The following is an 11,645-nucleotide window of genomic DNA, read 5'->3' on the forward strand; positions in this document are numbered from 1 at the left end:
AGCAGGGGACGACGTGGTGGCCCAACCCCCTCCCATCCAGGCTGGGCCGCATCCACCTCTGTCCGTCAGGCCCTGGGGACTCAGTGGGGGAGGGACACAGCTGCTGAGTGATGACCACCAGAAAGGGATCCAGAGGCCAGGGCTGTCCTGGGGACCAGACAGGCGGGGCCCTGAGAATCCTCCCGTGGGAGGAACCGTCCCGGAGCCTCCAGGGCCCTCAGCAGCCAGAAGGCTCTCTTCTTCCGAAAGAGACCCCCCTGGGTCACCACACGCAAAGCCAGAAAGGGTCCAGTTACTTCACTTTTACTATTTCACATTTTCAGCAAACAAGTCAAGGTGCAAACAGGGTTTATTTCACATTAATATATTAACTGGATTTTTTGTCAAATAAATAGGGAATTCTCTTTAAATAACCATCTCCTCACTTCACGGCCAGTCCAGGAACAAACAAGAGCGAGTATTAGCGCATCCAGAGGCACGAACAAAGCTTACGGGGGAGACGCGGGCTGGGGGGTTGGCGGCAGGTCCCAGGCAGCTTGCAGGGTCGGGGGCCCTTGTTCCCCGCCCACCCAGCAGCCCCCAAGTGGACAGACAGACATGCATTCTCCAGTTGCAGTCAGGAAGCCCCTTCCAGGGGCAGGTGACAGGGGAGGGAACGCAAATTCCAGAAACACCAGCAGAAGGCAGAAGGACCAGCCTCAGCGGCCCCACCCCAACGCCACCCAAGCCCTGGGAGCTCATTTTACAGCTTCGAAAGTCACACAGGTGACAACAGCATGACTGAGGACAGGGAAGGGAAGGGAGGGTGGCTGAGTGGAATGCGGGCATGGTGGCCTTCTGAGACCAGCACAGACCAGCGGAGGGAATGTGAGCGGGGCCTGGCAGCCCAGGAAGATGCCTGGCTGGTCTGAAGTGGCTCATGAGGCTGAGTGTAGCAGTGGCTGACAGACTGAGGGAGCTGGACTGCAGCGGAGGAGGTGGCCAGAGAGTCCCTTTAAGGGGAGAAGCTATGAGAGTGAAACAGGAACAGGGGATGCCCCGTGCTCCCAGGAGAACCCCAGATGGTGGGGGGGCACACTGGGCAGCGTCATGGGCTCCGGGCTGGCATGCGAAGCTGGGCGGCGCCTCTCCCGAGGCCAGGGGCCTTAATGTCCCACGATAGTTCCTGGTAATTATTTATGATCAGACCTGGAGGGAGAACAAGGCACCCCCTCCCCTCCCCCAACCCCAGGGTGACCCTGATGGGAGGGGTAGGATAGAGAGATGAGGGTGGGAGGCAGGGAGGCAGGAGGGCCTACTGGGTCTTCTTATCTTCCGGTGGATAGTAGGGAGGTGGCGGTGGCTGGCTCTAAAAGAAGGGAGAAAAGGAAGATTCTTGTTAGGTTTAAAACAAGACGCAGTCTTCCCCGATAGTTCCCAGCATCTGTGGCTGCGGGCTGCACCGGCGCAGCCGTGACCTCTCACCGTGGGCATGTAGACGTTATGAGGGTTGCCTGGGTTGTAATAGGCGCTGGCGGCGGCTTCGGCGGCCTTGGCTTCGGCTGTGAGAGCAAACACACCTGGTGTCCGTGACAAGTTTTCCCTTCCTCCTGAGTTCAGCCAGAGACCCTGGCCCCCCACGGCTCAGGGCAGCTGGTGCTGGGGGTCCAGTCCCACCAATAAGAGCAGCGGGTAAGGCTTCCTGAGCCCTTGCCACGTGCTGGCATCTCGTGTCTCACCTCAGCTAATCCCTGAGCCAACCCCACCAGGGTGCCACTGTGACCAGCTGAGCGCAGATGAGGACTGAGGCACACAGGGTGACCGTCCCTGCCAAGGGTGCATGGCTGGCTAAGGGATGGAGGTGGGGCTGGACTCTAGCTCTGAACCAGCAGCCTGCGGCCCTGCTGGGCCCCTGCCCCTGGGGTAGCCCAGAGGCCATCCATCCTCTGTGGCTCCCAGCAGGCTCTGGCCATTCTGAGGTTCTCGGTGCGACCTTGGGGAGGAGAAGGCTGGTCCTGAAGGGCTGCCAGCACCCAAGGGCCCTCACCTGCAGGAGTGGAGGGGACATCAGGGCTGCTGACCGGAGGCTCCATGGGCCCGGGGTAGGGCGGTGGTGGGGGCTGCACGTATCCCATGGCCCCGTCCATCATGGGAGGTCCTGGATAGAACTCTGCTCGGCAAGAGAGCGATAGAGAACAGGTGAGCACCCCGGCTGCGGCCCCCTCCGAGGGCTGGCACCCCTCAGGCCTCTCTAGCTCTTCGTCTTCGTCAGTCCTGAAGCAACGCAAGGAGTGAAGTCTCCCTGGCCTGGGGGGAGCCTGGGTGGGTGGGCTCGTGAGGGGAGGGTGGGCAGCAAAGGACACACTCACCAGGCGGGGGCGGTGGATAGGGGTAGCCAGGAGGGCAGGGATACATTCCATTGGCGACGGGCGGGGGATAGACATAGGCCCCGCTGGGCATGTAAGAGTAGCCATAGGCTCCACTGGGGGCTTCACCTCTGGAGGCTACAAGTACAAGGGGAGAGAGAAATGAGCGTGGCCTGCCTGGGGCGGGGAGACGGCGGGCCGCTGCCTGCAGAGGGGAGCTACGGGGGCCGGGCACGTGCCCAGCAGACATGCCCTGCCTGCCCCACTCCACTCTCCACCCACACTCGGGGCTGCCTTGCTCAGGGATGGGGTGATGAGGAGGATGGGAGGGCTCAGAGCCAGGGCAAGGCAAGGGTGGAGGGGTGGGCAGAGGTCAGAAGAGGCTCGGGGCTGGGGCAGGGATGAGCTGGCGGAGGCTGTCTGCCGGACCCATCGCTCAGTCATCTGAAATGGCTGCAAAACCACAGTTCAATGGTTGGGTTGGGGGTGTGTTTTCTGCTCTGGCAGAATGTCATCCAGCTGCTCCTGACGGGGAAGCGCAGCCTCTGAGGTACAGGACAGAGCTGAGGCCAGTTACAGCTTTTCTTCCTAACTCGTAGGCCTGGTCAGCCTGGCGCCCAGACACTTACCTCCTGAGTGCTTAAAAAAGCAAAACGAAAACGAACAAACCCAAACCAATCCCCCTCCATGAAGGCCTTGGCTCCTAATCTTCGGAGCCTGGATACCTTGAGATGCCACCTGGAGCATCCGCTGTCCGAACTCTATGGCGCCCCCTGCCGTGAACGTCAGCTTGTAGGAAGCAGAGCCTTCCCAGCCGCCTGCGAGGGGAAAGACAGTGGATAAACAGTGCAGGCGAAGACAATCCATGCCCAAAGACATGGCTGTTTTCATCTCCGGGGCACCATCCAGCGCCCAGGAGGCTGCGGGGACGGGACCTGCACTGCGATGGGGACTTCCCAGTGCCATGGCTTCCAGCCTGCTGCCTGCATAAGAGCCTGGCCCTGCCGTGCTGCTTTCCCCTTTGGAACAGGGGCCTTTTCTTCCTGGAACAAGCCTGTCCCCCTACCCTGGCCCAGTATGTCCCACAGGAACCAAGGGTGCCCTGGTTTGGTTTTAGAACTAACATCAAGGTTTCTCTCCCTTCCCAGCCAAGCTCGGCAGCTTCACAGGAACAAGCCCACTTGGCATTAGCCGACCTTGACATTCAGAGCAGACCTCTTGTCCTAAGGGGGCCCAAGGATGGACCCCGGCCCCTCTAGTCTAGTTTGACTTCTGCACAAAGGGGAACCAAAAGCACCTCAATAGCAAAGGTGGGTCTGGCTGGGGGTGAAGGGGAAGGCGAGTTCAATGCAGAGGTCTCTGGGGCTTGCCAAAAGGCCAGCCCCAAAAGCAGGGTGACCCTGGCTTCCCAGAGGTGGCTGCCTCTTCCTGGCTCTCAAGAAAAGGCCCCTCTCAAGAGCCTCACTGATGCAGCTCCTTCCTGAGTCTGAAATTTGTATGCACCTGCCAAGTCGCACTAAGCATCTTGACTCAGTCTGCAGGCTTCTGTGGACTTCACGCTCTGAAAAGCTGATCTGAGCCGCCGTCTTTAACGCCAACATTTTCCCCAGCTCTTGGCAACCAAACCCCACCAGCTGGCAGCCCAGAGCTGGGAAGAGGTCACGGCTAGGGCGCTAAGGGTCTGAAGGGGACACTCCCACAGCAGCAATCAGAGGCTCCCATGGCACCTCCTTGGAAGCCCCATCTGGGTCCCTGAGTCCCCAACACCTACCTCCTGCTTCGGCCTTCACTGTTCCCTTGATGTAGTTTGCACCAAACACAGGCTGCTTGATCTCACAGTCTTTCATGAGATAGAATGGCATCATGAAGGACTGCATGGCATCCTTCCCCTTGGACAGAAAGATGACCTGCGGGGAGACAGGGTGAGGCCGTCAGCACCGGAAGCACAGCCCATGTGCCACGCTTCCTGCCTGCTTCCTGGGAGTGACGAATCCACTCCCAGTGCCGGGATCCAGCAGCCCCACGGCTCTCTCTGTGCCAGACACTCTTGGAGAGAGCTCTGGAAAGAGAAAGGGCTTACCACAGCCTGGGAAGGCCAAGCTCAAGTACACAGGAGAAACACATGCTGGTCAAGACAGTATGAGCAGGGCAGACTGCTCTGTCATTGACTGGTGGTGGGGAAGTGGTGGCGGTGGTGCCTAAGTGAGGGGGTCACAAAGCTAGGGAAGGATAGGCAGTGGAGAGGCAGGGAGGGGCTCCTGAAAGGGGGGGATCTCCAGCCTCAGCTCCTCAGAACTGAGAGAGATGGCGCAGCAGGTCATTAGCTCCCAGCGAGGGCGGCTAGAAACAGCAACACATGCTTTCCATCTTTGCCTGGAACATCCCTTGGTTTTATTCTTTATTTTTTATTATTTTTATTTTATTTTGTTTATTTATTTTTTTTTGAGACGGAGTTTCGCTCTTGTTACCCAGGCTGGAGTGCAATGGCGCAACCTTGGCTCACTGCAACCTCCGCCTCCTGGGTTCAAGCAATTTGCCTGCCTCAGCCTCCCGAGTAGCTGGGACTACAGGTGCACACCACCATGCCCAGCTAATTTTTGTATTTTTAGTAAAGACGGGGTTTCACCTTGTTGACCAGGATGGTCTCGATCTCTTGACCTCATGATCCACCCCCCTCGGCCTCCCAAAGTGCTGGGATTACAAGCTTGAGCCACCACGCCCGGCCCCAAAGTGCTATTTTTTATTTTTTTTGAGAGAGAGTCTCACTCTGTCACCCAGGCTGGAGTGTAGTGGACCCATCTTGGCTCACTGCAGCCTCTGCCTCCTGGGTTCAAGCGATTCTCCTGCCTCAGCCTCCCAAGTAGCTGGGATTACAGGCAAGCACCACAACGCCCGACCAATTTTTGTATTTTTAGTAGAGACAGGGTTTCGCCATGTTGGCCAGGCTGGTCTGTAACTTCTGACCTGAGGTGATCCACCTGCCTTGGCCTCCTAAAGTGCCAAGATTACAGGTATGAGCCACCACACATGGCCAGACTTTTAAACCCATGACTTTAATCTGTGACTGAAGATGCCAACTTGAGCCTCCAGAGATGGGGTTTTGAGACTCCCCTGTCTCTGCTAAGTCATGGAGATTAAAACTTGAAAACATGCTCCTCTTTTTCCAGCTGTCTTTGAGTCTAAGTCTTTTTTTGGGAGGGGGCAGGGTCTCACTCTGTTGCCCAGGCTGGAGTGCAGTGGCATAATCCCAGCTCAATCCAGCCTCAGCCTCCCCTGGCTCCAATTATCCTCCACCTCCGCCTCTCAGGTAGCTGGGACTGCAGGCATGTGTTAGCACACCCAGCTAATTTTTACATTTTTTTGTAGAGATGGGGTTTCGCCATGTTGCCCAGGCTGGTCTTGAACTCCTGAACTCACGTGATCCATCCGCCTTGGCCTCCCAAAGTGCTGGGATTACAGGCGTGAGCCACCACACCGGCCTGTCTTTGAGTCTAAGTCTTGAGCAGCCACAGCAGCAATCCTTTTCCAAGAGCATTCATTTGTATTTCTCAACCTCTCAGAGTCCACGTGGGTAACTCTCAGGCAAGGCCCGTTCTGCAGCCTGGCATTTGTCGTTCTGTGGGGCGGTACTGGGCTCTCTGCCCAGCCCAGAGGCTGTGTCATACAACTGTACCCTGTTTACTGTATTTCTCACTCTGGATATGCACAAGACTTCATGAGCTACTCTCACAGAAAACAAAATATTCACAATAATAATCTCTGGCCTCCAGGCCCAAGTCCTCCCAGCGGCTGCATCCAACTCTATGGAGATTTTGCAGCAGCAGCTCTGAAATTTACATGGGTTCACTGCCCAGTGGTCAGGTCAGTTGCACGAAGAGCCTGGTGGTTGTAGAATCCAGGAGCATGTGACAGAGAAATAGGCAGAGTGAGGCACTAACATTACCAGGGTTCAGAGGCCACCTGACTATGAGGCTGAGGTGGACTAACGGCTAAGACTCACATCACTAGACCGGGTGTAGTGGCTCATGCCTGTAATCCCAACACTTTGGGAGGCCGAGGCGGGCAGACTGCCTGAGGTCAGGAGTTTGAGACCAGCCTGGCTAACATGGCGAAACCCACCTCTACTAAAAATACAAAAATTAGCAGGGCGGGGTGGTGCATGCCTGTAATCCCACCTACTTGGGAGGCTGAGGCAGGAGAATCGCATGAACCAAGGAGGTGGAGGTTGCAGTGAACCGAGATCACAACACTGCACTCTAGGCTGGGTGGCAGAGCAAGACTCCATCGCAAAAAAGAAAGAAGGAAAAGAAAGAAAGACTCACATCACCTCCAACAGCAGCAACAAGCCTCTAAAGCAGCTGTCCTGCTGTGCAACTCACCCGGTAAGGGGTAAGGTAGATGGTGCCTTTCTTGGTCCCTTTGAAGGCTTCTGGCACATTCTTCATGTCATTGAATGTGAGTTCCACATGATCATAGGACATTAGAATGCTGTGGTGAGAAGAGGAAAAGCCTTGGTCAGAAAGTATGGAGATGTGGTATCACCCAGACACTGGGCCTTTCTCCCAAGCAGCTGTCCAGCACATCAGCTCTCGTAACCATCTCAACAGTGCTGCATTAAAACCATTCACAGGGCCAGGTACGGTGGCTCACATCTGTAATCCCAGCACTTTGGGAACCTGAGGCAGGTGGATCGCCTGAGCCCAGGAGTTTGAGACCAGACTGGCTAACATGGTGAGACCCCATCTCTACAAAAACAAACAAACAAACAAACAAACAAACAAAAAAACTAAAAACAAACAAAAAACCCATTACTATAGCCATGAAAGAAATGAGCAGGTTGGGGTTCTATAAAATTTCCCAAACCCCGCTTGCACAGCCCCCAAACGATCACCATTGTAGCAGAGCTACAGGGCTCTGGAGAGGCCATCATCCCCCAAGCAGGTTAGATAAGCTGGCTTAACTCTTCTATTTTCTTTTAAGTCCTTGTGATGGATGTTGTTTTTGTTGGTTTGCTTTTCAAGCCTAATATATAAACACGTCTAAGAGATAACTGTACACATCACAATAGGACCACCTTCAGCGTTCGTTTAAACCTGGGTTCTTTTTTTTTTTTTTTTTTTTTCTGAGATGGAGTTTCGCTCTTGTTACCCAGGCTGGAGTGCAATGGCGCGATCTCAGCTCACCGCAACCTCTGCCTCCTGGGTTCAGGCAATTCTCCTGCCTCAGCCTCCTGAATAGCTGGGATTACAGGCACACGCCACCATGCCCAGCTAATTTTTTGTATTTTTAGTAGAGATGGGGTTTCACCATGTTGACCAGGATGGTCTCGATCTCTTGACCTCATGATCCACCCGCCTTGGCCTCCCAAAGTGCTGGGATTACAGGCTTGAGCCACCGCACCCGGCTAAACCTGGGTTCTTAAGCTGGTTCTGCAGTAAAGTCTGTCCATGAAGCCCTTGAGATGATCATGTACGTCATATGTGCATTTTTCTGGGAGGAGGGTTCAGTTTTCCTCATTTTCAAAGGAGTTCACAACTTGAAGAATAAAGTTCCCTATCAATTTTTTTTCTTTTTTACTTATTTTTGAGATGGAGTTTCACTCTTGTCACCCAAGCTGGAGTGCAATGGCACGATCTCAGCTCACTGCAACCTCCACCTCCTGGGTTCAAGCAATCTTCCTGCCTCTACCTCCCAAGCAGCTGGGATTACAGGCATGCACCACCATGCCTGGCTAATTTTTTGTATTTAGTAGAAACAGGGTTTCACCATGTTGGTCAGGCTGGTCTCAAACTCCTGACCTCAGGTAATCCACCTGCCTTGGCCTCCCAAAGTGCTGGGATTATAGGTGTGAGCCACCATGCCTGGCCTAATTATCAAAATTTGTATAGTGGACTTGAAAAAAACTTCAATTGTTATAAATACAACTTATTCAGACAGGAGGCTGAAGCACTTTCTAAAACAAGGCACACCTTATTTAGCAGGACTGAGCCCTAAGCCAGGTAGAAGGCCCAGCAAGATAGATACAGTCTTGTCTCAGAAAGTTCCCAGAGACAGAAAGAACAACAGTCCCCAGAGATGTTGCCAAATGGTATGAAAAGCTGGCCGGGCCTGGGAACTGACTCACACAGAGATGCAACAAGCCAGTGTGAGGTGTCTCTGATTACAGGATAAAAAGGTTCACATGGTTCTGTTTGTTTTCTGCCTCCCCCCATATATCACAACTTTCTCTGACAGGGGAAGGGTAAGTGGAAAACCACTGGTATAAAAAAAGAGAAGTACCTCTCAGAGAAAAGGAATTACCAGAAACAGGCTGCGCCCATCACACTCTGAGCAGGTAAAATGGAGGGAAAGTGAGCATCCTGTGGTCTGGGTCACTCTAGGCATTTTCCTCTGACTCATCAAACATTCCCAAGTCACAGGGCACCTGGATGCTGGCCTTAGCTGGGTACAGGGCTCTGGCTCCATCATGTCCCCTTTGGGAATGCAAGTGCCTCCTAAGCTCCTTCAAGGGGGTTGGCATAGTTCAACCCAGGGCTGGCTGGTCTGATTTTCTTTTCTATCCATGGAATCACAGAATGGTCTGATTTTCAATACTCAAGGAACAAAAGGAGAGAGAAGCCATTTGAGGAGCCCAGAGCTTGGAGGAGAGACAGAATGCAATGAGCAAGGGGTGGGGAGGGTGGAGTAGAAAGAACCCTGAATTAGGAGACCTCTGCCTTCAGGGGTGACTCAAACCAACAGGCATTCAAGAGAGAGGCAAGGGACTGACTTTACGGACTCACACAGTGCCAGGAACTGTCAGACATCTGACAAACGTCACCTGTTTAATTTCACCTCTGGGGCCTCAGTTTCTTACCTAGAACCTGATCGGTTCTGGAACATACTGGAAGCCTGTATGATGGTAGTTAATCCTATTAACTTTGGAGTCAAGACTCCCTTCCTGGAATTGCCACCTCTGTTACTTACAGAGTTGTGATTTCGGGCAAGTTACTTAACCTTTCTGTCCCCACTTTACCTACCTGTGAAATGTAGACAGTAGTAGATTGTACTGCACAGAATTTTATTAAATAAGGTAGAAAAGGCGCAGAGTCTAACACGCAGTAAGGTTGTAGACGTTCATTAATGACACATTATTTTTGTTTGGGGATCCTCCCAGCTACTAAAGTCACAACTCTGGGAAAGGGTTGAACAATCACCCCTAGGCCCCACCGGTCGTCCCACCCCCAATTCCCAGCTGACAGCAACCTCCCGGCCCTCCCCCACGGCCCACCCACCTTCCTTCAACCCCGCCCCCAGCCGTCCCCCTCCAACCTCACTCCATCAGTGCTCCCTCTTCAAGAGCTTATTCCCCGCCGCCCGCCGCCCGCCGCCCACTTCCTCGACAACCGAACTTTGGTCCTCCAGGATCCTTCCGCAGTGTTTTCACCTTTCGGTGTTGTTGACGATCACTCCGCCGCCCTCCGAGTGATTCTTGTTGAGCGCCATAGTCTCTCCAACAGGGGTCCCGAGACTCACAACGCAGTGCGCTTGCGCTCGTCTTCGGCCCGCCCCTAGTGGCGTCTTGTTATTAGAGTCAGCCAATCACAGCTCCAGCGCGGAGGCTGGCCCAACCACCTGACCCTAGCGTCACGTGGTAACAGTTTACTCCCTCTCCCTTCCCCCGTTCCGCCTGCGTAACAAACAAGATGCAGACTACAATTCCCAGCAGGCAACTCTCCCGAAACCTCGGCCTCTCCCTATGCTGGAGGAAGGATGCATTCTGGAACTTGTGGTCTCCTGGACCATAGGCCGGACTTGGCTCCATAATTTGCATAACCAATCGGCTTGTGCCATCCCCACATCGCCTCCTTCGCGGGACCTAAGTAAACAGCCTTCTGGCAGGGCCGCAGTCCTCGGGGTCTGCTTGCGCGTCCTGGAGGTTTAGCCGGCCGAGTACGACCTGGACATGTTGTGCGATCGCCGAGGAGTCCCTCTGATAGATGGGGCGCCTTCGTTCACTCAGCAGATGTTTATGGGGCGCTTGTGTGACTCTGGGGCGTTTCAACTGAGCCGGAGGCCCCGGCTCTTGGGGACGCGGTGGGCTGGCGGCGTCGGATCACCACGTTATCCGTCTCGCTAATCCCAGCCCAGAGCCCGGGGGGCACGGAGAGTCCCGCGACCGGAGGGGAGGTCGGGTGCGCCCCGTCTGGATCCCACCACGTTCGCAAGCCGGCCGGGCGCCCCTTGTAGCCTCCGCGCCGGCCTCGCGGTGGCGCGGTTCCCTCAAGGGCGCCCAGCGGGGGCCCGGCCGGAAGATTGAAGGCTGAGTGGGACTGGGCACGGCGCGAGACCGGCAGCCGCATAGCCAGGACTTACAGAATAGGGCTGACTCATGCCAGCTCGTGACCCAGCCCTGGGCATCCTCCACGGGGCGGCCGTCGTTCCCTAACCCCACCCCCTCAGCCCCCCACAAACCCCCTCCTTTACAAGCTGAATCCGTGAGGCGGAAAGAGGGGGCTGCACTCCCAACGTGGTGGTTACACTACTCGTTAATCTTAAGGATCAGAGTTTGCTTTTCAGCAGACAGTTGCTTTCCTGACCCGCGGGGGCCAACCTCGCGATCCACCTGCTTGACTTCGCTTTCCAGGGAGGTCTCCTATGTGAAGGAACAAAACTGCCTCACTAGAAAAGATCAGGAAACAGCAGCCTTCTGCGAGGTCCTGTGCAAGACTAGGTTGGACCTTGCAGGACAAGTACAGTGGATTAAGGATGGTGATAATGAGACCTGCCCCAATGGTTAGATGTATTTTGGCGCCTACAATCTCTGCAGTCTTTAAAAAGAATGAAGTCAGACTATGTCCTGATAATGGAAAGATTGTCAAAGGTTATTAAGCACAGAATGCTGAATAAATATAGTATACAGAATGCTGTATAAATATGAATATAGTGTAAATATAGTATACTGTATAAATATACAGAATGCTGTATAAAAACAGGCTGGGTGTGATGGCTCACGCACTTTCGGAGGCTAAGGTGGGCGGATAACCTGAAGTCGGGAGTTTGAGACCAGCCTGACCAGCATGGAGAAACTCCGTCTGTAATAAAAATACAAAATTAGCGGGGAATGGTGGCACATGCCTGTAATCCCAGCTACTCGGGAGGCTGAACCTGGGAGGCGGAGGTTTCAGTGAGCCAAGATCGCCCCAGTGGGCTCCAGCCTGGGGGACAAAGGAAGACTCTGTCTCAAAAAAAAAAAAAAAAAAAAAAAAAAGGAAAATCCCCCTCAGCGAAGGGTATATAGCATTGGCTGTTCTAAGGACC

At 54.4% G+C, this 11,645-nt stretch overlaps 1 protein-coding gene across 2 annotated transcripts; it reads right to left on the minus strand.

Annotated features, from left to right (window-relative positions):
- Positions 1-331: 331 nt before the first annotated feature.
- WBP2 (WW domain binding protein 2) lies at positions 332-9,886 on the minus strand. 2 transcript variants are annotated; one of them, XM_003931721.3, is made up of 8 exons: positions 9,772-9,886; positions 6,725-6,833; positions 4,117-4,252; positions 3,071-3,163; positions 2,349-2,483; positions 2,027-2,149; positions 1,465-1,541; positions 332-1,348 (listed from the first exon to the last, which is right to left on the minus strand). In XM_003931721.3, exons 1-8 carry the CDS (start codon positions 9,828-9,830, stop codon positions 1,295-1,297), a joined length of 786 nt encoding a protein of 261 aa, XP_003931770.1. In that variant the 5' UTR covers positions 9,831-9,886; the 3' UTR covers positions 332-1,294. The 2 variants fall into 2 exon arrangements, with proteins under 2 accessions (XP_003931770.1, XP_074245085.1); XM_074388984.1 differs by lacking the exon at positions 2,349-2,483.
- Positions 9,887-11,645: the final 1,759 nt, after the last annotated feature.

Source organism: Saimiri boliviensis, chromosome 17, assembly GCF_048565385.1.
Source record: "Saimiri boliviensis isolate mSaiBol1 chromosome 17, mSaiBol1.pri, whole genome shotgun sequence".
In the NCBI taxonomy this organism is placed as follows: domain Eukaryota; kingdom Metazoa; phylum Chordata; class Mammalia; order Primates; family Cebidae; genus Saimiri; species Saimiri boliviensis.

Excerpts from the sequence above, each read along its gene's own strand:
- WBP2 (XM_003931721.3), bottom strand. The coding sequence starts at position 9,830 with ATGGCGCTCAACAAGAATCACTCGGAGGGCGGCGGAGTGATCGTCAAC. Across the intron at positions 6,834-9,771 it reads ATCGTCAACAACACCGAAAG|CATTCTAATGTCCTATGATC; the intron begins GTGAAAACACTG and ends TTCTCACCACAG. Across the intron at positions 1,542-2,026 it reads TGTCCCCTCCACTCCTGCAG|CCGAAGCCAAGGCCGCCGAA; the intron begins GTGAGGGCCCTT and ends TTGCTCTCACAG.